Source organism: Pneumocystis carinii (assembly GCF_001477545.1).
Source record: "Pneumocystis carinii B80 chromosome Unknown supercont1.10, whole genome shotgun sequence".
Classification (NCBI taxonomy): domain Eukaryota; kingdom Fungi; phylum Ascomycota; class Pneumocystomycetes; order Pneumocystales; family Pneumocystaceae; genus Pneumocystis; species Pneumocystis carinii.
Genome location: NW_017264722.1, coordinates 141,555 through 164,375, shown reverse-complemented (window position 1 = coordinate 164,375; position 22,821 = coordinate 141,555). Strand labels below are relative to the sequence as shown.

Below are 22,821 nucleotides of genomic sequence, written 5' to 3'. Positions count from 1 at the left end.
TATCAATATTGCCAGGAAAAAAAATACATAAAAAGGCCCTAAACAAGTTACTTTATGGGACCAAATAGACGATTCAGCAGGTGGATTTTCTTGGATAAGGAAAAAAGGCTTTTTTCTGGGAGAAATAGCAAAAAAAGTGGAGAATCCTTATTTTTTCTTTTAAATCATGTCTACAAACATAACAATTGGCCTAAAGAGGCCAGATCGGTCTTTAAGACAGTAAGAATATTGGGAAATTGTGTTCTGGAAAGTTGTTTTCCAGGAAATAAGGATAATATATATATACAGCCTAAAACAATGAATAAAGTTAGAGATCAATATGATTTACATGTTTTGAAGGGAATGATGAATTATTTATGGATAAAATATCATGTATTTAAAGAGGGAAATCTTAAAATGCAATTGGATACCTATTTGATCTACATATTTGCTGGATATTATCAAAAATATGAGTTAAACAAGATATTCATTGTTTTTGAAACAGTAAAATGGCATTTTTTTAGACTTTTTCATGAAAAATATGTAAAATGGATGAAGATAATATCTGGCAGATGGTTATATAGTAAGATGTTAGTTAAAAATTTAGAGAAAAGAACAAATTGTCAAGAAAATCCAAAACTTTTTATATTTTATCAACCAAATGTCTATTTTACAGGCTTGAATTATATAGATCTATATATAAATAGTAGAAACAAGGAGATTTCCAGTAAAAGGATTCAAAAACAAGCAAATATATATAATATGTGGAAAAGAAATAGTCTTTATCCACTAGAACAAGATAAAAAGCTTATCTATAGAAATTGGAATGAAATATTAAAGATTAAAACAATAAGAAGGATATATGGAAGCAAAGTTTTTCAGAGATCATATACAAAAGCTCAAAATAAATATTCTAACATAATACAAGATATCCAAGACTATATAGGGAAAAAAAAATATAATAATTGCAATAAAATCTTATCAGAAGATATTTCTTTAATACAGGTTAATGATTTAAAGCAATTTCAATGTTATATTGAATCTTTACTTGAAAATGTTTCAAAACAAGGCGATATATATATTATGAATAAGATTCTAAGATTACTTGGGAAGTTAGATCATGGAATGATTGACCAATCATATTTTTTAATCAAAACACATCTCAATTTGCTTCTTAATACATCTCCAAAAGATTCATATCAAAAATTGCTTCCAAAATATAATTCAGAGACAACATTTTTCTATGATTCTTTTAAATCATCTCTTCCTAAAGTACCAACTATTTCTCATTGGAAACTTATACTTCAATTCTATATTAAAGCAAATGCGATAAATTCACTCAGCTTTTCTTCTTCTCTTCTTATAAATTCATTATTGCAAATCCAAATATCAAAATTAAAACCATCTCCAGAGATATATTTTATGGTTATTTATGCTTTAGTGGTTTCACCAGAATTCAGACCATTAGGATCAGATTGCTGCCAAAAAACACAGTCTATAAATACTACTATTCGTATCAAAAAGGTATTAGAAGTAGTAAAATTAATAAGTAATGAAATAGATTTTGATATTGACAAAGAAAAATTACTTCATGCACTATATTTAGCATGTTGTCCTTCAATAACTGAAGTATTAGAGTATACTACTAATCCAATATCATCTTTAGGAAATCAGAATTCTAACAATTCAAGTTTAATTCTAGATCCAAGAGCTTTTTTGATAGAAGATTTAATGATTCTGCATAAAATACCTTATTCTTTCAATTTTGAAAAGCTTAGATTTACAGTACTAGCATCATGTAAACTTTGGAGTATATTTTGGAAACGATTCAAAGATATTTCTGTGAGAGAGCCTCAAAAAGACGAGAATTTCTATGTTTTAATATTTAAGTTAATCAATGATTCAAAAAATAAAAAACAAATACGATTTGCATTAGAAACAATATGGCCTTTAATATGTGAGCAATTAAAAATCAATGTTACACCGAAAATTGCAGATATTATTAACAAGCTTAGAAATCATAAGTCGTGATCAAAAGTTGTATAAAAACATAATGAATATAACAAAAGTCCCAATAAACCATCAAAATGCTTTATATAATTAAATCTGATCAATGAATAATGTTTCTAAATATATTTTAGGCATATTCCATATTCTATACTCTTAACCAAAATTCCTTGATTAACTCTTTAACTTTTTAAGATCTAATTCTATAAAATAATCTCCATAAAACTAGCTATTTCCTTTGTAAATGTACCTTAAAAATCTATTAATGAAATCAATCTTGTAAGCTCTATTTAAATTGAAAAATATATACCTTCTTCTTTAAAAAACAATATAAATAATGATACTAATTCATATAATGTAAATCTCAATATATCTGCATCATCTGTAATATTATAGGATTTTTTATCTGCTATTAAATAAGAAACAGATGATATTAAACAAGAATATCCATATAGCCCAAATCTTTTGAACAAATAGCAAATAATTACTTCAATTTCTAAAAAGGAACCAAAAAATATTCAAGGAATCCAGATTTAAGTACATCACAGATACCCTATCTGTAAATAAAGATAAAATTAAGCAATAAGCAACTAACCTGAATAGTATTTTCACTGCAATTGCATATTTCTTCTATAATAATAAATATTTCCATTAAACGTTCTTGTAAGATAATTTTATCTATCAATTCAGTTAATTTATTAATATCTCTATCAGAATTATCAGTATCTGAGCAAGGTAAAGTCATTGATTTTCCAATAGAAACTAAATAGCCAGCAAAAGACAATGCTAAATGAGCTGATTCATCAAAATCCTCGAATTTAAGAAATTGAACTAATTTAAGATCTTCAACATTGTCATTCCTGAAGATTTAAAAACAATTCTTCAATAATAAACCAATATCTCTACAAGAATCTTGAATACCATTAACCAACTGAAGCCTTTACCCCATCAAACAAGCAATACAAAAAAAAACACAAAATAGCCTTCTTGACATAAAAATATCCGATTTTTCCATTTCTTCATAAAAAAATAACGAAAATAAGGCCAACTGCCCCTTCTTCTTACAATTAAGAAAAAACATTTGACTGACATCAAACATAGCAACCACTCCAACAAGTTCTATCTCCTCAAAAGACTTCAAAAGCATCATTATACAATAAATAGAACAATTCCAAAGCATAAGATCCGTTCTTAATACAAAAATTAACAAAAACAATATCCACTTCTTAACAACAATAAAAAGCCCATTAATATACATTTTTATCCTCTTCAAAAGCTCATACAGCAATAAAACAACATCGTACTCCATCAGCGTGCATCTACACGCTCATAAATACCCCGTACCATATAAAAAAACGCATATTCATCAATCCATACTTATTTTTCAGATAAAACGTCAAAACCCCTAAAAATTACGCGTTCAAACTCGGATTTTTTATGCATAAATTCACATATCCAATAGATCAATGATATTTATCGCGTTTTTAAAGCATTTTACACGCTTTATCCACCATTCATAGACAACTTATTTCTTCAGAAACATAAACCTATTTTACAGGCCACAAAAATCATTTTTCACCGGCAAAAAAACTATCATTCGATTCCTCTAGATCCATAGAATACGATTCCGTCTTTATCCAGTTCATTTTCTCAAGAATTCTCGCTATTTCAACCTATTTTCTGCTCACACTTTTTTATGACGTCGCCTCCCCGATCGCCCCAGAGCGTCCGTCTCAACCTCACAAAAAAGTGTTTTCACAAAAAACCCAGATATTCGACCAAAAACCGCTTTTAATCGCTAAAAAACACACGATCTGACTCGAGGTTAGTCGTTATTTGCTGCGTGGCCCTTTTTTCCGCTCAAAAAACGGCTGGAAAACGGGCAAAATCCCATTTTTTTTCATACATTTTTCTAAACCTTGATGATATAGATAAATAGAGGATTTCCCGGCAGTTATACACTTTATCAATAAGATATGACGTCTGGAATAGTGCCAGTTGGTACGGGAGAGAATTTGAACAGGCTTCGTAGCCTAATGAATGAGAATAATGTGGATATTTATAGTACGGATTAAAAGGGATTATTTGTGCGTGAAGATCTGATGAACAAAGTTGTTCCGTCAGGAGATGCACATTCTTCAGAGTATATTGCAGAGTGTGACGCTCGCCGTGCCTTTATTAGTGGTTTAATCAGGAATAATATGAGAAGAAAGATAGTTGATAAAAATAGGCTTTGATGGATCGGCAGGATGTGCAGTTATCACACAGAAAGAGGCATGTCTTTTTACAGACGGGAGGTATTTTTTGCAGGCTAGTCAACAGCTTGATAAAAACTGGACATTGATGAAACTTGAGGCTAATAATCCTACATGGCAAGATTGGACAGTTCAGCAGGCAAAAGAAGGAAAAACAGCGGGGGTCGATCCAACATTAATTTCTTTTTGTAAGGAAGCAAAAAGATTGGGGGGAATTTGTTAAAAATAATAATTTATAGATGAGACGATATCTCTTTCAAAAAGACTTGCATTAGAATCGAATGGAAAGTTAGTTAATTTGCCTAAGAATCTTGTGGATGAGGTATGGTCTAGTGATAGACCGAAAAGGCCGAATTATCCGGTAACAGTTCATCCATTTGAATTCTCGGGTATGACTATATAATATTTTGAATGTAGACTTAATGAATGAACAATTAGGGGAGGAATCGTCTGAAAAAGTATCCAAAATTCGAGAATTTTTGAAAAAAAAGAATGCGTATGCTTTTTTTATATCTATGTTGGATGATATTGCTTGTATTTCTCTTATTTTTCGTATTAATCAAGTAATATAAGCAGGGCTGTTTAATCTCCGTGGAACAGATATTCCTTATAATCCTGTTTTTTTTGCATATTCATTAGTAACACATGATAAAATTGTTTTATATATTGATGATTCAAAATTGGATGATCATGTTAGGGAACATTTGAAATGTGTAGAAATCAAGCCATATGACAGTGTTTTTAAGGAATTGGCAACATTGAAAGATGAAATTGATGGGAAGAAGGTAGTTATATCTGATGCAGCAAGCTGGGCGGTAGCTATTGCATTGGGTGAAACAAATATTGAAATAACAAGAAGTCCTATTTCTGAAGCAAAAACTATCAAGAATGAAAAAGAAATTGAAGGCATGAGAAATTGTCATGTTAGGGATGGAGTAGCTTTAGTAAAGTTTTTTGCTTGGCTAGAAGAGTTTTTAAAAAATGGAGGTGTTTTAGACGAAGTAGATGCAGCTGATCAATTAGAATCATATCGAAAGTAAAACAATAAGCATTGCATCTTTTCAATTTCTAAACTTAACAGGGAACAAGCTCACTTTGTAGGCCTATCTTTTCCTACTATTTCTTCTAGTGGTAAAAATGGTGCTATTATTCATTATAAACCAGAAAAGGAATCTTGTTCTCCTATAGATATTAATCATATTTATCTATGTGATTCAGGAGCACAATATAGGTCTTTTAATACATTTTCTGTTTGTTTCAATTAATTCAATGATTAGAGATGGTACAACAGATGTTACACGTACATATCATTTTGGTGTTCCTACAGAAAAAGAAAGGAAAACATTTACTTGTGTTTTAAAAGGCCATATTGCTCTTGCAATGGCTGTCTTTCCAAGAGGAACAACTGGATATATTTTAGATATACTTGCTCGTCAATATTTATGGGGTATTGGCCTTGATTATTTACATGGCACAGGGCATGGAGTAGGTAGTTTCTTAAATGTACATGAACCTCCAATAGGTATTGCACAAAAGCAATTGTATAACGAAATGATACTTTTACCTGGAATGGTGCTTTCAGATGGTTAGTTTTAATAAAAAGAAAACAGATAAAATCACATTATTTTCCAATAACAAGTAATTTAGATTAAAAAAAAAAGCAAGATATGGTTTTTCATGTGATTTTATCTATTTTTCTTTTTTATATTTTTAATATTTTCATTAACTTTAAATAAAGAACCTGGATTTTATGAAAATGGATGCTATGGACAGCGTATTGAAAGTATTGTTGCTGTAAAAAATACTGATACAACTTATCATTTTGGGAATTCTCCTTATTATGGGTTTGAATATTTAACAATGGTATTAAATACATATTTTTTATTATTTTTAGCTCATTCTTACTTCAGTGTCCTCTTGGCCTTAATCTAATTGATCTAAATCTCTTACAAGAGAACGAAAAACAATGGATCAATAGTTATCATAAGCTTGTTTTAGAAAAACTTGGTCCATTCTTGGAAGATGATCTTCGAGCTTATAAATGGCTTATAAAAGAGACACAATTCATTTAAGATCTCATTTTTAACTGAAAAACAAAGGCAAAGGACCTTTCCCTTTGTCTATAGAGGCTCGTTTATTTCTTATTTTCAACATTACTTTATTTATTATGCACATTTCTTCATTAATACTTGTCATAGTATAGCAACGATCCATAGCAACGTTTTAGCAGGTGAATAGCATCGAATCTTTTGCTAAATTAAAAATATGATAAAAAGAGGAGATCACAAGGATATTTTGAGACGTTTTTTTGTAATATATTAAGAACAAAAGGATATAAAGACTAGGGACTTTTTTCCCAGGGAAAAATGGCTAAAAATACACAAGATAAAGAGGAAAAGAAAAACTTTTGGGTTAATACAGGTATCGCAGGAGGTATATCAGGATGTGTAGTATGTGTCTTAAATATACAAGTATAATACGGAATAATATGTTTTTAAGGCAAAAACTATTATTGCACCACTTGATCGGATTAAAATTTTATTTCAAACATCTAATCCAGATTATATAGAGTATTCAAAAATGAGATTCGGTTTTGTACATGCAGGGATAAATATATGGAAAAATGAGGGAATATTAGGATTATTTAAAGGACATTCTGTGACACTTATTCGTGTTTTTCCATATGCATCTATTAAATTTCTTACTTATGAAAAATATCGAGATCTTTTAATTCCTAATATGAATTTTGATACAGGATTACGAAGATTTGCATCAGGATCTCTTGCTGGTAATAAGTTTTTTATTTAATGGGAAATATTGAATCTATAGGTTTAACTTCTGTCTTATTTACATACCCATTAGATATTATACGAGTTCGTTTAGCCTTTGAAATACGATCAAAAGAACATACTTCTTTAAAAAAAATATGTAAAGGTATTTTTAGAGGGTACAATTCTTCAGTTATTCATATTGATCCTTCAAAAAAATCATTTTATTATTATTTTAATACATCTTTGGGATTTTTTAACTTTTATAGAGGTTTTACACCTACACTTATAGGAATGCTTCCTTATTCTGGTGTTTCTTTTTGGGCGCATGACTTTATTGTAGATTTTTTCAGAAATAAAGCATTTCAAAAATATACACTTATTGCTCATAATACTAGTAATATAACCTCAGAAGATATCTATTCTTTAGAAAATACTCTTGATTTCAATCAAGGCTTTCGTTATAAACGAACTCCACTTAAGGCTTGGGCTGAACTTACTGCTGGTGGATTGGCTGGATTGCTTTCTCAAACCATTGCATACCCATTAGAAGTAATTCGGCGTAAAATGCAGGTCTCAGAGATCAATAACATACATTCAAGAAATGGTATATACGCAACAGCGCTTGAAATTTGGAATAAATCGGGTTATAAAGGCTTTTTTGTTGGATTAACTATTAGTTATATTAAGGTAATATTTTTATTTTGCAAATAAACACTAAATCTTTACAATAGGCTATTCCTATGGTATTTAAAGCTTATACTAAACTAATATCATTAATTTATATGGCAGATTTCCTCTTCTTTTTTTATTTATGAGCGTCTCATGCATTATCTTATTTCTTAGTCTATTATGATGGCTTCTATCAACTGGTTTATGTCTATTTCAATATAAAATTCATATCATCTTTTTTTAATATTTTTTCAGTCACGTGAGTACCGAGATCTCCTCTACCAGCCACTGTAAAAATATACAACATATACAGCAAGGTTTTGAAGGGTTTATACAGCACTTTTACACCTAAAATATCATATGAAATGATACCTTCTATACCGATCTATGAACAACAAAATGATCGACGATTACAAGAGCTGGTAAGTAATGACAAAGTTAATAAATCCGGATTAATATTTTTTTTGAAAGGAATCCAAGGTTTCTATGTTGAAAGATGTATGTAATTGTATTAAATGTGTTTTCCTAAGTTTTCTTATATTTTTTTCTTAGATTACTCTGGATATTCATAAGCAAGCATCGGATATGACGATGCTTGAACAAAGTGTAAATAAAATATGAATCCAAGTATACAAGGTTGATAGGAAATATAGAGACATGCCATTTCAAAACTGACAAGAGACGTTCATAATTCAGCATTACGTTTAAATCGTGTTCTTTTGACAAAAATAAGCGTTTTCAGATGTGTTTGTTTTTTTATCATAGTTTTTATAATATTATGGATCCTTAGTAAATATTTCTAATATTACAGACAATAAATTTGTCTGTAAATAACATGTATTATAGAATTAATATGTTTGATTTCTTCCGGCCATATCTTGCCCGATCTTTAAACTACTTATATTTTCCCAATTAATTTTTTGCTTAGTCATTGGCAATTGACGCCTAAGACTCTTAAAATCATGATCATTTAAGCCATGAAATGTCATATTTAATTCTTCCTGATATTTCTTTTCTTGCTCTGCAATAGCTGCTATAATATCTGAACCGTTAGTACTTTTAGCTTCAAAAGAAGATTCATGATTCGTTGTTAAACGAACATTCCCATCCTCATAATAATGAACGTCAATCCGCAATGTTGCTGTAATAACAGGCGATGATTCTGAAAATTGGTAAAAAGAACGCCAGCGTCCATTCCTATATGTTAAATTAAATACATGTTTTATCCTCCAAATTGAATTTTTACCAGAAATTAACAGGATTATACTTATTCCCAACAATAATAATATAATATGTGTCATTTTTTCCTGGAAAAATTCCATAATTCACTGAAGATGGAAAATGTTCTGATAAATAAATTAACAAAGGTTTCAAAAGATCATTTCTACATCTTTAAATCAATAAAGAGATCATTTTAATCATAAAAAAAAAGTACTGACATTCTTTCAGATATTTTTTCATCTATTTCATAAGGTTGAACATCTGATACTTGCTAATATTTCATTAAAACACTCTATTTTCCAAAAAAAAAAGAAATACCAGATCCAGATGATTAAATATAAATGATTTCTTTGAAATAGGATCAAAAAAACGTCCATCTTCATAATTAAATTGACTAATAATGGTCTAAAATACTCAATTTTTAAAAAATAAAAAAATATAAAAAAAGACTTCGTCCTCAGATCCTGGAATCTTTATATTTGTAAATTGTTCTTTATTATATCTTTCAAGACATGGAACAATCTCTTCAAAAAAACTCTTATCATTGTTGACGAGAATACGTATGTCTATAGTCCTGTTAAAAACATATACATAAATGTATATATAATTCCCATTAAAAACATCATTTACTTCTCCTGGAGGAGAATCCTTAATTAAATCATAAATAGAAATTGTCATTTTCCTTGAATATTTTTTGTACAATATATTAAAAGTTTCCAAGACCGAAAAAATTGAAAAAAATATAGAATAAATATAAATATATGTCCATATTTCAGTGTGATTAAAGCCCTTAAAGAACCGAAGTTATTATAATAATATTTCCTAAAGATTTGCTGTATAGAGATTATAGATGATATTATATAATTGATTATTTGAAAAAATAATAAAGATGATTTATAATATTTTTGTAGTTTTCTTATGTAGGATTTAAGTTAGCCATTGTTGATATTTTACTTGTTGTATAATTTCTTTATTTAAAGAATAAGTGCCTTTCATAGGATATAAAGTTTCTGGAAATTCACAATGTTCTATATAAAGATCAAGATCTTTATCATTAGGTTTAACCTTGTCTATATAAGTAATATCACTGAGACTAATCCATTGGTTGTATTCTAATTTTCTTGAGGAAAGATCTTCCTGTAGAAGTTCGATATGATATGAACGATATAGATAACTAGAATGTATTATAATTATTTAGATAAAAAGCAAAAAGAATATACTTTTTGTATTCTTCTTTCTTGTACATCATAGAACTTGTTGAAAAATGATTAATTTCAACATATTGTGAAGGTAAAGGAAATAAAAAAGGACCATTTTTTGCATCCAATCCATGAAATCTTTCCATCTTTTGAACCTTATTATACTCATGTGTATCACGAGTAGTTTTTTTATCATCAACCTTTCTAAGAATCTTTTGAATGGCAAATTGGCGTTTATGTTTTCTAATTTAAATAAGTTTTTGTATATTTAATGAGAAAAATATAACTTGTAAGATAAATTGTCCCTATTTGAAGGTTTATTTCTAGAGGATTCTTCTTCTAATACATCCCTATGTAAAGAACGGATCATAAATGGACTGAATTCAAAATATTTAGGCGAAGAATACCTAAAATTGTCATTAAATAACATAAATTGGTTTATAAATTTACTTTAAAGGCATATATCTTAATGTTGAATTAATTTTATATGCAAACATTTTCTCTAATGTTGATAACATTTTCGGTTTATAATATTCAGACCAATATTCATCAGAATCAGTACATTTATCACAATTTAACTTCTCAGATAAACAATCCTTGTCTAAAGAAGAGTCTATATTTATTGGTATATACCAATATTTATAACTAAAAGAATTTTAAAAAGTAAAATAATTAAAATATCAATTTACTTTCTTCTTATATTGTTCAATTGAGGAGTATGATGTGAATCATAATTTGTTGTTAAATCCCATAACATATGCTTATTGCTAGGCAATTTTATACCTAGAAATAAATTGATAGCACTTTGGCGTTGTGCATCTAAAGACATTTTAAGAGAATATAGATTAAATTAAGTTCAATTATACCAACAAACGAATTAGTATAAAATCTTCTAATGCTTTCGATTATATCTCTTGAATGACTTGTCCACTAGAAAATTAATGTTCATAATTTATTTAATATAAAGAATTTTTACATGATTAATTTTCCTATACGTTGACATTGTATTAACCTTTACATGTTACAATTGTATAAATACCAATTCCTTTCTTACCAAATGAGATCCTCCATATTGTAATGCAATTGTATCACCATGATCATGATACATTTCTGTTAAAAGATTAATTGCATCAGTATCATAATTTAGAATAGGTTCTTTTATAACTCCCAATGCAAAAAGCTTAAGAATATTATAAAAATATTTAAATAAAAGTGCTATTTAAACCTGATAACCCAATGCCTTTTTTGCAATAACAAATTGAGCAGCATTAGTCCTATCTAAACAATCAATACAATTAGTACGACAAATTCCTTCTTGTGATTTTAATTTTTTCTTAATATTTTCAGATTGATCATTCAAAATCTTACTATGGAAAAATCCTGTAGTTTTTAAAACTTCATCTGCAATATTTTCAAGTGTTAAAATTACATCTTGACCTCTTCTATTATATCCTTAAGAAAATAAATAAAAAATGTATTTATTCATACGTCTTAGATGCTCTTGACATATCCCAAGCAATATATTTGATTTTCTTATCTTCAGGAAGAAATTGATTCAAATAATAAATAGCTTGTGTATATTCTTCAAGCAAAATTGATTCTCTTCTAACTCTTTCCCTGGACTATAGAATTCAATTAATGTTTAAGAACTAAGGCAATCTACCTTGATAAGATTTACCACAATACATGGAGTTTTATAACGTTTAAACATATTATCAAAATGTAAAGCAGTTGCACTAAAAAATGGATCTATAATATCAACTAAAATATTCAGTTATGTTTAAAGAAAATTAACCAAAATTACGTTTTATTGGAGGTTTAGGACTCATATTATTAGGATCTTGACTCCAAAATAATGGTATACTCCCACGATGCTGAACATATGATGTATATTTTGGATTAAGCTTCATATCCTTGGTATAGAATGATGTAGTCGACATTTCACTTACAATTTGTTCAGATTCAACATCATTAGCAACATAACCCTATCATACAATTATTATTAAAGTAATACAAAAATTAAACATACTTTACTATTTACACCTCTTTTAAAGAAACGTGCACCAGCAAAATGCCTAGATCTTCGAGCAATTAATGTAACATAAATAGATTTCCCATATACTGATATATCTTAAAACAATTAATAAATAATTCAATAAAAACATAATACGTTTGTACTTGCTTGATCTATAAATCCATGTATAATTGGAATACACCATTTTGATCCATTCTTAAGACATTTTATAGCAACATTTAAAAGATTATAATTCCAAACAAACATTTCATTATAGTCTTCTAATGTTCTAGCTTTTAAACATGAATGTGTCGTAAGATTATGTTGAAGTGTATGAGTAATGTCATATGAATAGCTGAAATAGAATGTTTTGTTTAAATCAAGTGTTTGAAATATATTTAGATAACGTGATTCTTCAATAAGAACTGATCGAGGTTTTTTGGATAAAATTGATGAATGAGCTATTGGAACCAATTTCGTATCATTAATGTGATATATATAATGTCCTCCAAGCAATGCAACTGTGCTTCTTTTTGTAATAAATGAGATATAATAGCCACAAGTAAAACGAATAAATCCTGTACTAAATCAACCTTTTTTTCCCGGAAAAAAACAAATAAGAAGGACCACATATTCCCCATGCAACCAGTACTTTTGATATTCCTCCACAGTTACGGTTTCCCTCATTAATAGTAATAAGCAATTTTGAAATTTCATTTTTTGAATAAATTGTTTCATCTTCCATCAAATCCAGTTCATCTTCAACCGTCCGGTCTATCTTAAGTACCTGAAAGCTTGTACCACTGTAATCTTCACCGACAATAAAAAATTTCTATATATTTTTATTATTTCTTTGGAAAATATCCAATATTTATTTGATTTTACTGTTTTTGTCTCATAAAGTGTAAACTTCACTAGAAAAGAAACATCAACCGTATTATCTGTCCTAATCTTCATATTTTTTTATAATAAATATATATAAAATATATAGCCTTTATATATTTATTTAATCATCTGTTATCAGCTTATCGTTAACCTCATCAACAAAACATATCCAGCCATATATGTAATATCGAAGTACTTATCTATAAAGTACTTTATAGATGCCATTGATTGCTAGAATGATGTAATTATATATATCAGCTTTGAAATAATTTGTATTTTTATTATATATCTTTGAAGAATAAAGCCAGATTAGAATCTACATCCATTAGAGCTTTGATGTCGTTATCCAATTTATTTCCCATTAATTTTTTGAGTGATTTCATGCAAAGATGCAATTGCTTTTTCAGATCGTCTATAATTTTACCTTTTTGTGAATGTATATTTAACCAACAAAAACAAATTCCTTGTAGTATTGTAGCATGATGATATTCTATTCTTGGCCAGCAGATATGTATAATTGCTTTCAATGCTTTAGCAGCCTCAAGAAAACGTTGTGGATGATTTGTTTGAAAAGATTTTTCTAAAACAGATGAAACAAGAGAGATTAACATCTTTCTGAAGATTAAAAAATAGAATGAATAAATAAAATTACCTCTATATGTTTAACAGCATAAATTCCCATTATATTAACAAGTTTTTCTATGTATTCCATAAGAAGTATAACCATATCTGATTGTTCACCTGAATAAAGCATGCCATTGAAGATACCATTATATACAATTTCATCATACAATTTTACCCTTTTATCTTTGTGATCAAGATGCATCAAAGATGCAAGTGTTATTAAATTGTTGAATGATGTTCTTAATAAAGGAATAGAAATAGAAATATCAATTGAAGGAGGATGGTATGAAAGACATTGAATGACCAATTCCCAAAAAAGATCACCCATTCCTGTTTTTTTTATGAAAGCAGCATCACATTTTGATAATAAATGGTATAAACAGCGAGAACCTTTGAGTTTAAAATTTGGATCAGCATCTTCAAAAAGTGTTACTAAAAAAGAAATAATAAGATAAATATAATTCATTGCTGTATCTTTCTTTTTAAAGCTTAGATTTAATCATTTTTAAAAGACTTTTTTATTTACCTGGCATACAAAAATTATCCATTCAAGAATAGATGTACATTCTATTCCTTCTGTTTTCCATAGTTCTGCTCTAAATACACCTGAAAGTCCAGAAATATTTTCATATGGTCTACGAAGAGGTTTTTTTGTTTTGATCTGCATATTTTTATCATAATTGAGTCTATTTGATTGAGATGAGAAATATGGACGAATATCATTCATTAAAATATGAACCAAAATTTCTTCTAATGATATTCTTTTCATTATATCTTCTAAAATCTTGGAGGAAAGTGAATAATTCTCTATAGATGTCCATGGATCTGATTTTATTTGATATATTGCCAATGCTTGAATTATTTTACTATTGATCTTTGAATTCTCCATCAAAAAAATAAAGAGAGTAATCAAAATATCTATGCATTGTAGACAAATTCCAACTAATGTATAATAAGCTTGTTGAATATCCTTAGAAACGGTTTCTAATATGTATTAATTATCAAACATTTCTTTTTTTTACCAAATTGCTTGCCTAAAGCATCAAACTGCCTCATTTCATTTATAGGGCGTATAATTATACACAACTTTTCAACAATTTTAATAATATCCGACTCAATAATATTTATATTTTCCTTTACAGATCCATTTTTTAAAATAAAGAGAATTCGTTTCATTCTTTCAACCTTCTACATCCATAAAAAACTTTTTCTCCAGAAAAAAAAAGCAGAGCAACAATTTCCCATATGCTCTATTTATACCTGAAATATCTCCTCTTTTTCTATTGATATTTCTGTTCCTAATATCGTCCAATCAATAGTATTTGAATTTGTTTTAAAATCTTTTAACATTATTTCTTCATCCATTTCAAATTTCTTATTATCTTCTTCCAATAGATCTGACATTATTTTTTGATAAATAGTCTTTGTATTTTTTTGAGATTTAGATTATTAAGTTATTAATAATCTTATCTTTTTTTATCTATAACTAAATAGCGATAAGTTATCATTTTCATGTATAAAACAATAATTTTAATTAGAATTTATATGGCAATTGAAAAGATATATAGCTAAATATGTTTTAAATTGAGCTGTGAAAGGCATTGTTCTGGAGTGCCTTGTGGATTTTTTAATTGCCATAGAATTACTTGTTCAAGTACAATACCAATCTGAGGTCCTTTAAATCCAAACGTTTTTGAAAGAATATGACCCTAAAAATATTAATTTATATTTATAATAAAAAGATCAAAAAGTACATTAACAAGAGGTTGCATCGAATATGCTTTTTGTAGATTTTCATGATGAATTTGATCAAGAAGATATTTGTATCGACTTAGAATAGCTCTTTTTTCATAGATTAAAGGCTCAATTTCCAATTTAGACCCTTTTATTTCATATTTATCATCTAATTTATCCATTTGTGGTAAGAAAGATGTTAACATTTCATCAATCAATCCAAGGAAAACCGCAAATGGCCAATTTTTCTTAACAAGACGAACAAAACATCCTAAAATAATTAAATATATAACATATCTTAGAAAAAAAAAAAATGAATTTACCTAAAGATACTCGAGTTTCTATTCCATTCATACATTCCATTGATATTTTTTGTGCTTCTTGAAAGTAACAAAAACTATCATCAACAATACTAGCAATATTATTACTCATTTTCAATCCTTCCTTAACAACAATTGAAGAACATTGAATATTTCCTTTCTTATTTTCTATCACTTGTTCTTTCCAAGGAATAAGAATAGATAAAAGCCATGGAATCATATTATTTTTTACTCCTCCTAAAAGATCCATATATTCTTCAAAAGGATTTATTGATATTTCATTTAAAATTAATGATATAGGATGAATTGATGATTCTGTTGACTCTAATTCTTCTTTTAATCTATCTTCTTGTTTATCTTGTAAAATCCATTCTGTCAATTCTATAATTAAAGGAATACAACTCAATTCTTTTTGTGGCTTTACAGAAGAATTCATTGAAAATATATTTTCATAAAGTCCAAGCTCATAAATCAATTCCAGAGAACCATATGGATTGATTCCTATCAAATATTAAATAATTAACCATAATTACAAACAAACAAAAAAAAAACCTTCCAACATCTTTTTTATCTCTACACCTATCCTTTCCTTACTTATTTTTGTTGATAAAGATTTCTAAAAATACTTAAAATATACATAAAATATAAATCACAAAAATTACCTTAATTTTAGGATGCATTATAGCTTCTTTCGTTTCTAAATCAATCTCAAATCCAAATCGACTAGAAAATCTAATAAATCTCAAAATTCTTAAAGGATCATCATCAAATGTCTGATATGGCTCTAATGGCGTAGCTATCCTTTTCTTTTTCATATCTTCGAGACCTCTTTTCGTAAAATCTTCAATTTCATTTGTATGAAGATTATAAAATAATGCGTTTATCGTACAATCCCTACGCATCGCATCCTCTTCCGGCGTTCCAAATTCCTTATTACATTAATTCCTCCTCTTTTTATCCTTCTCATCATTTACCATCATCGGAATACGACTATCTTCCGAATACGATTCGCTTCTCAAATTCACAAAATCAATCTCAATTCCCATCATATTCGTAGTCGCCGTCTCTAAATGCTTAGATTTCTCTGGATTACGCTCAATTTTCGCTATTTGACTATATCCTATCTCCGACATCCCTTTCTTAAAAATATACCGCTTTAAACGTACTGCAAACTCATATCCCGACATTTTATCAATAACCACATCTAAATCATTGCTTTCAAGCCCAAGTAACTTCAAAAAATAAGCCTTTTTCCTCTTATTCCTTTTTCTTCAAAAAAACCTTATCTCTGACCCATCCGCCCGCAAATCTCGCTATTATAGGCCTTCCTCTTCTTCTACACTCCTCGCAAACTAATAAAATCACCTTTTTAACCTCTTTTTCCCTCTCATTAAGCATAATTTCTCCTAAAATCTCTCTAAAAAAACCGCTTTTTTTCATCAATCCTTGAACCCTTGGAAAATACCAATTAATCTCTTCTAAAAACCTCTTATTTATACTGTTTAACCCCTCAAATCGCCTATTTTTCCTTAAAATCCCTCCGATCAACTTGTTGGTAGTCATCTAAAGCCTGAAGGTTATGAGAGAGGTGAATCAGTAGAGGTTTAATAAGAGAGGTTTCCACGGCAACTATCGATGATAAGGGGTTGTCATCGTAACGGTTGCTATGGCAATTTACTATGACAACCGGGGGATCTGAACGTCGGATTGATGAGGAGGACAGATGAACCGCTATTTTATGGGAGATTTTTGGGGAAAAAAGGGATATGAAGAAGAATATATGAAGAACAAGGATATAGGAAAGCATGGAAGCCCTTTTTTCCGGTTTTTTTTGCGTGTATTTTCGCCAAATATAGCGGTTTTAGCATCAAGCGATGCTAATGAATTAGCGTTGGCTAAAGGATTTAAATGTGTGCATGAAATGTTATCATTATTTGAGGAAAATAGAGGGGAAACGGTAGTGATTCGAAATTTTGAAAAAAAAGAGCGACATGAGGGGTTTGGGGTGCATTTTGTTCCATTAGAACGGTTATTAAATGATAAGGAAATAAAAGAGGAGATTAAGTCAATAGAAGAAGAAACGGGATGGATAGAAGAGAGGGTTTCTGAATATATGAGTAGAATTGATAGTGAGGAGAGAAAAGAGGGAGAAAAAGAAGAAGGAGAGGTAATAGAAGAAAATCAAAAAGAAATAGAAAAAATGTATGAAAATAAGGAGAATGATAAGGAATTGAATGAGATAAGATCCACGTTTAATTTTTATTGTCGTTTACTAGCGTCATTTCCACCATCGGTGCATGAATTTTTTAGTCATCCTATTGCATGTGTATTTGCGATATCATCATATAGTTTGAAACCGTTAGAATTGCTTGAGAGTTTACAATTACATCAACCGATGCTTCCATATATTGAATTTAGTTATTTACCGACATGTCTTTTTTTACATGATGATAGTCATGATCTTGAAAAGTAAGATTAATATTTTTGAAAGGATATCTTATTTTTTTTAGATCATTAAAAGTATTTGAAAGTATTAAACAAACATTTGGGGACCATTCATATCTTATTAGATTGTCACCGGTGAAAGAATGTCTAGATAAGTCAGAAGAAGGGTATATACGAGTAGCAAAAGACCCATGGAACATATTATTTGACAAGACTAAAGGTTATATCTATAATGTATGTTTTTTTAACCAACTTTATAGATGATTTTTATGTTTTAAGCGAGAAAGATGTTACAGCTATTCGTACATTTGTTAAAGAATTGATATCTACAAGTATTATACCAGTTATGGAACAATCAATTGATTTATGGAATGAACAAGTAAATTTCCTTATTAAACAAGAATTTATTTTTAATAATTATGTATAAGGTTGCATCATCTCGTAGAGGAATTGCAGGAAAACTTTTGAATGTTTCTAAACGTTATTTCAGTACTAATACTACACGCAATCAATCTTCTTTTTATAATAATAGTAATTATAATGTTAAAACATCGACCTATGCTTTAACTTCACCTGAAGCACGGCTTAGGAAGCTTGCAGATTATGCATTTATGCTGCGTGATTGGAAATTTGCACAATCTATATATGAACTTTTAAAAAAAGATTTTTTTAATGATAAAGCATGGAAATATTATGCAGGTGCACAGGAAATGTTGACTCTATGTTCACTTTTTCCATCACATACGACAAAAATCAAAATTGAAGCAATTGACTCAATGTTAAACGCTTCATTATATTCTTATTTATTAGAATCTTCTTCACCTTTCTTTGCTTTACGATCTATAACATTTGCTTCTGAATTGATGTTTCTACACTCTAATGAGGCAAAAAACAATGCTGCTAAATGGCTAATAAAAATTCTTGAAACTGGTATCCTTGGAAACACTATTACTGCACTTGTAATTGAGCGTATTTCTTATTATTTCGAAAGTATAAAACCATACGGTCTATCTTCTTATGGATCTCGTCGTAAAAAGGCTGCTTTTTGGAAAATTCTTGCCACTGAAGCTTGGTTAGCTCTTGGCAAAAAAAATTTGGCTCAGCATTCCTTTCTTCAGGCAATGTCTGTTTATAAAAACATTCAATGGGACGAGATAAACAAATTTACTGCTATTCTCTATCATCAAATATATACTTAATCCTATTCTCTCTGATATCTTTGCTACCATCATTTCTACCAATTTTTCAACTCATTCTTTTGACAAATCGCTCCTCACCAATCGATTTCTTACATTCAACGCAACACATTTAAACCTCTTCTCTTGTATTTTTTTCTCATTTTTATACTTCACTATTTCACCTTCATTTAAGGCCCATCTCGACTTGACTAATCATCTTGATGAACAACTCCTCTCAGCAGGAAAAAATATACAAAAAACTGGATAAAAAACCCGGTTTTCTTCTAGAATTTATCTTAAATCACACGGAATTTACATCTTCTCGGCTTCCATCTCTTTATTCAGATTTTTTTCCGCTTAAAAACACTAATTTTGAAGGTTATCAAGCAAATATTAATGCATGGAAAGCCGTATTAGAGGAGGCAATATGGACAGGAAGAATAGACTGGACAGATGATTATCTTGTTATTCATTTTAACAATTGTCTACTTGTTTCTCTATATTCACCGAAATATGGTATACCATTGGGTATTAGGGAAACTATGGTTTAAAATTAGTTGAGAGAAAAATACAAGAATTGATGGAATAAATAGGAGTATTGTTTGGAAAAAGGGGAATGGATTCGCCTGGAAGATTTTTTTAGACAAAAAGAAGGGATGTATTCAAGTGCGATATCATATGTGTCGAATTTTGTTGCATGGAGTTTAGGAGGGATTGGAAGAAATATATTTAAAAAAACAGAGTTAGATACAAGCTGTGTAATTCTGGAGAATGTTGAGAGAGCGGCGAATGCGTTTCTTGGAGTGGTACAAAATAGAATTGTGTATAGTGAACATATTTATTCGTTTGATGAACTGGTTATATGTTTTTGCAGTAAAATAATTAGTTGTTGTATTTTTTCAGAGCTGGATATGAAGATAATAGTATATTATTTATCGAAAAATAAAAAAGAGGTCTGTATAAGCGAAGATGGCCAAGTAATTCTATAATAATAAATCGAAATAATGAAAAAATTAATTATTCAATATAGATTATTAAACTAAGACGCAAAAGTGATAATCGAGTGTTAAATATTACAGAGACAGATTATCTTATTTCTAATTTGAAGATGATTTTATATCGTTTGCAACGATTGACGCAAACACTTACAGAAAATATTGCACAATTAGATGAATCAATCAAGATTGCAATTCAGTCGAAAAATAAAACACTTGCATTGTTCCAATTGCGTTCTAAGAAAGCTTCAGAATTGACGTTAAACAAAAGACTTCAATATCTAGAACAAGTGAAAGAAATCCTGTCAAAAATTGATGAAGCCGTGATTCATTTGGATATTCTGAATTCAATGAAAGCAGGAGTGGAAGTATTAGAAAACCTGGTAAAAGAAACAGCAGGTATTGAAAATGTCAATGACATTATGGAGAAATTCAAGGAATTGTCATATGAAGTCGATGATATTGGAGATACAATAGGCACTACGAATTTAAATAATATTTCTGACGTAGAAATTGAACAAGAGTTTGAAAAATTATGCAATACCTTGAAAAACGAAGAAGTTGAAAAGTTAAAAAAAGATGTAGAAATAGAAAGGATTAATAATATGTTTGCAAATATGGAATTAACGGTACCATCGTCAATACCCAATATTACCAACAAACGCCTTAAAGAGGCACAATTATCTGAATGATAGAATATATAGCACAATCTGTATATGATATGTAAATTTATTGAGTCTCGGGAGGTTCATTTTTTGGCGATGTATCGGTTTTTCTTTTTTTCGATTGTCGAGCATTTTCAATAAGGTTATCAAAATCTGTTTTATATGTCTGCATCCAATTTTTATCTGAAATATTTTTCATGCTAGTTGTTTTTAATTGCATCTGATCCCAGGCATCTAATTTTTCAAGTAATATTCGTTTACTAACAGGTGTTTTAGAGTCAATATTTGCATTCCAAAGATTAATCCATTCAGTATGTCTTCGCTGAAGCATTGCTTTATCGCCTGATATCTTTAATCCAAGGGATTTGAGTTCTGATCGAAGTTTGGATTCACTAAGAAGAGCATAATTAAGTTTCGGTAACCTAGAATACATATGTGGTTCTGTTTTCGGTGAAATAACACTATATTAATAATTAATAGAAATATAAAAATAAAAAGAGCTTTTTTTTTTTATATTTCTTACGTTTGTATACAACTGCTACTTTTTTGATTTAAACATACATCAAGATGCATGTGAATTTTATCAAAATCAACAGATTGATAACATACTGGACATTTAACAATCGTAGGAATCGAATTTATATCCGGTGACTTAATTTCCGTATTAATCTCTCTACTAACTTCCGTATTAGATAGAGGATTAGCCAATGCCATTAATCCCGGTCTATATATATTACATCAAATGATGTAATTTAATCAAATTAAATCATTTTAACCTGATTCTTTCAAAAATTTCAATTACTTCTTCAATTGATATATTTCTACGCAATCTATTCTCCTGTTCAGGTTGACGACATAATGGACATTGTTGTTTCTCAGATAAACATCTACGAATACAAAGTGAACAAAATGTATGACAACATCCTGTAATTAATGGGGTTTGCATCAAATCTCTACATATTCGACAACGCAACGCCTCTTCTAATATAGACATTTCTGGTAGTTTGCTTGGATTCCAATCAAATGATTCATTTATATTAATCATAGATGATTATAGGATTGAGATATCTTATTACAGTCACGTGACACTTATATAATTAAACTGGAAAAATTCTATAAAAACCAAGATTTAACAAATAATTCCGATTCCAATTTCAATTTTAGATTCTAATTATCTTTTCTTCTGGATTTTACTTGTTTAATTTTTATATTAATTTTTTATATCCTCTTTTATGTAAGTTTTTCTTTAGATTTCAATTAATTAACCTTTTAATTAAAATTTTATAGGCTTATTTATAACGGCTTTCCCTATTTATATATTTTGTTTTATATCAAAAACATATATATGCCCTCAGTGAGGCTCGAACTCACGACCCCGGGATATCTGTTGCTCTGCCAACATTCATATTATGAGACCCGTGTCATAACCAACTAGACCATGAGGGCATTTGAGAGGCCCCATTTTATTAAGTATAAAACGTAATCTTTTTTAATATATTAACTAAATCTATTTTATAGATAAAACCTTTAAGACAAATAGATCAGTCAGTCTAATTTGTCTATATTATTAAACAATATTAATGGGATTATAGGAGGGTAATGCATATAACAGGCATATAACAGGCATATAGTACGCATACAACACGCATACAACACGCATACAACACGCATACATTACGCATACATTACGCATACATATTGTATAGCGTTTGTTTACGAGATATTTACATTGAATTTTGCTTTAAAAACGCTTTATATTGTGTTTTTTATTATTTATTTTCAGTGTGATTGGATCGAGTTAATATAGGTTTTTATAAGGTAAGGTTAAGCGGGTTGTCTAAAAATACATAAATACTGGAT

The 22,821-nt window shown here is 28.9% G+C and overlaps 12 protein-coding genes and 1 non-coding gene across 13 annotated transcripts; 6 read left to right on the top strand and 7 right to left on the bottom strand.

The window, feature by feature from the left end:
* The first annotated feature begins 9 nt into the window (after positions 1 to 9).
* T552_02309 (hypothetical protein) lies at positions 10 to 2,055 on the top strand. Its single transcript, XM_018370857.1, has one exon. It carries the CDS (start codon positions 55 to 57, stop codon positions 2,008 to 2,010), a length of 1,956 nt encoding a protein of 651 aa, XP_018225367.1. The 5' UTR covers positions 10 to 54; the 3' UTR covers positions 2,011 to 2,055.
* A 427-nt stretch (positions 2,056 to 2,482) lies between these two features.
* Positions 2,483 to 3,244, bottom strand: T552_02308 (hypothetical protein; the record flags this gene model as incomplete). Its single annotated transcript, XM_018370856.1, has 4 exons — positions 2,483 to 2,539; positions 2,582 to 2,829; positions 2,881 to 2,924; positions 2,979 to 3,244. 4 exons carry the CDS (start codon positions 3,242 to 3,244, stop codon positions 2,483 to 2,485), a joined length of 615 nt encoding a protein of 204 aa, XP_018225366.1.
* A 672-nt stretch (positions 3,245 to 3,916) lies between these two features.
* T552_02307 (hypothetical protein) lies at positions 3,917 to 6,359 on the top strand. Its single transcript, XM_018370855.1, has 10 exons — positions 3,917 to 4,050; positions 4,099 to 4,170; positions 4,217 to 4,429; positions 4,481 to 4,630; positions 4,680 to 4,775; positions 4,818 to 5,277; positions 5,323 to 5,472; positions 5,519 to 5,826; positions 5,980 to 6,104; positions 6,152 to 6,359. The coding sequence occupies exons 1-10, from the start codon at positions 3,963 to 3,965 to the stop codon at positions 6,311 to 6,313; spliced, it is 1,824 nt and encodes a 607-aa protein (XP_018225365.1). The 5' UTR covers positions 3,917 to 3,962; the 3' UTR covers positions 6,314 to 6,359.
* A 248-nt stretch (positions 6,360 to 6,607) lies between these two features.
* Positions 6,608 to 7,723, top strand: T552_02306 (hypothetical protein; the record flags this gene model as incomplete). The annotated part of the gene is made up of 3 exons (XM_018370854.1): positions 6,608 to 6,691; positions 6,741 to 7,029; positions 7,071 to 7,723. 3 exons carry the CDS (start codon positions 6,608 to 6,610, stop codon positions 7,721 to 7,723), a joined length of 1,026 nt encoding a protein of 341 aa, XP_018225364.1.
* Positions 7,724 to 8,046: 323 nt separating this feature from the next.
* T552_02305 (hypothetical protein) lies at positions 8,047 to 8,348 on the top strand (the record flags this gene model as incomplete). The annotated part of the gene is made up of 3 exons (XM_018370853.1): positions 8,047 to 8,103; positions 8,153 to 8,179; positions 8,234 to 8,348. 3 exons carry the CDS (start codon positions 8,047 to 8,049, stop codon positions 8,300 to 8,302), a joined length of 153 nt encoding a protein of 50 aa, XP_018225363.1. The 3' UTR covers positions 8,303 to 8,348.
* A 135-nt stretch (positions 8,349 to 8,483) lies between these two features.
* T552_02304 (hypothetical protein) lies at positions 8,484 to 9,626 on the bottom strand. Its single transcript, XM_018370852.1, has 5 exons — positions 9,353 to 9,626; positions 9,221 to 9,307; positions 9,121 to 9,173; positions 8,928 to 9,065; positions 8,484 to 8,878 (listed from the first exon to the last, which is right to left on the bottom strand). The coding sequence occupies exons 1-5, from the start codon at positions 9,578 to 9,580 to the stop codon at positions 8,530 to 8,532; spliced, it is 855 nt and encodes a 284-aa protein (XP_018225362.1). The 5' UTR covers positions 9,581 to 9,626; the 3' UTR covers positions 8,484 to 8,529.
* A 203-nt stretch (positions 9,627 to 9,829) lies between these two features.
* On the bottom strand, positions 9,830 to 13,072 carry T552_02303 (hypothetical protein; the record flags this gene model as incomplete). Its single annotated transcript, XM_018370851.1, has 16 exons — positions 9,830 to 10,076; positions 10,123 to 10,344; positions 10,389 to 10,508; positions 10,552 to 10,746; positions 10,791 to 10,920; positions 10,968 to 11,031; positions 11,078 to 11,113; positions 11,156 to 11,281; positions 11,327 to 11,543; positions 11,590 to 11,723; positions 11,765 to 11,862; positions 11,906 to 12,086; positions 12,131 to 12,231; positions 12,280 to 12,693; positions 12,743 to 12,947; positions 13,001 to 13,072. The coding sequence occupies 16 exons, from the start codon at positions 13,070 to 13,072 to the stop codon at positions 9,830 to 9,832; spliced, it is 2,562 nt and encodes an 853-aa protein (XP_018225361.1).
* Positions 13,073 to 13,237: 165 nt separating this feature from the next.
* On the bottom strand, positions 13,238 to 15,070 carry T552_02302 (hypothetical protein). The gene is made up of 4 exons (XM_018370850.1): positions 14,659 to 15,070; positions 14,151 to 14,608; positions 13,653 to 14,102; positions 13,238 to 13,611 (listed from the first exon to the last, which is right to left on the bottom strand). Exons 1-4 carry the CDS (start codon positions 14,798 to 14,800, stop codon positions 13,282 to 13,284), a joined length of 1,380 nt encoding a protein of 459 aa, XP_018225360.1. The 5' UTR covers positions 14,801 to 15,070; the 3' UTR covers positions 13,238 to 13,281.
* A 76-nt stretch (positions 15,071 to 15,146) lies between these two features.
* On the bottom strand, positions 15,147 to 17,279 carry T552_02301 (hypothetical protein). The gene is made up of 7 exons (XM_018370849.1): positions 16,960 to 17,279; positions 16,653 to 16,910; positions 16,341 to 16,607; positions 16,231 to 16,294; positions 15,682 to 16,179; positions 15,379 to 15,629; positions 15,147 to 15,333 (listed from the first exon to the last, which is right to left on the bottom strand). The coding sequence occupies exons 1-7, from the start codon at positions 17,239 to 17,241 to the stop codon at positions 15,193 to 15,195; spliced, it is 1,761 nt and encodes a 586-aa protein (XP_018225359.1). The 5' UTR covers positions 17,242 to 17,279; the 3' UTR covers positions 15,147 to 15,192.
* A 133-nt stretch (positions 17,280 to 17,412) lies between these two features.
* T552_02300 (hypothetical protein) lies at positions 17,413 to 19,368 on the top strand. The gene is made up of 4 exons (XM_018370848.1): positions 17,413 to 18,147; positions 18,189 to 18,343; positions 18,384 to 18,502; positions 18,552 to 19,368. Exons 1-4 carry the CDS (start codon positions 17,417 to 17,419, stop codon positions 19,320 to 19,322), a joined length of 1,776 nt encoding a protein of 591 aa, XP_018225358.1. The 5' UTR covers positions 17,413 to 17,416; the 3' UTR covers positions 19,323 to 19,368.
* Positions 19,369 to 19,522: 154 nt separating this feature from the next.
* T552_02299 (hypothetical protein) lies at positions 19,523 to 20,988 on the top strand (the record flags this gene model as incomplete). Its single annotated transcript, XM_018370847.1, has 3 exons — positions 19,523 to 19,846; positions 19,895 to 20,278; positions 20,332 to 20,988. 3 exons carry the CDS (start codon positions 19,523 to 19,525, stop codon positions 20,986 to 20,988), a joined length of 1,365 nt encoding a protein of 454 aa, XP_018225357.1.
* Positions 20,989 to 21,025: 37 nt separating this feature from the next.
* On the bottom strand, positions 21,026 to 22,006 carry T552_02298 (DNA repair protein rad18; the record flags this gene model as incomplete). Its single annotated transcript, XM_018370846.1, has 3 exons — positions 21,026 to 21,422; positions 21,485 to 21,685; positions 21,738 to 22,006. The coding sequence occupies 3 exons, from the start codon at positions 22,004 to 22,006 to the stop codon at positions 21,026 to 21,028; spliced, it is 867 nt and encodes a 288-aa protein (XP_018225356.1).
* Positions 22,007 to 22,307: 301 nt separating this feature from the next.
* T552_05029 lies at positions 22,308 to 22,407 on the bottom strand. The gene has a single exon. It is a non-coding gene; the product is annotated as a tRNA-Met (tRNA).
* Between the last annotated feature and the right edge of the window lie 414 nt (positions 22,408 to 22,821).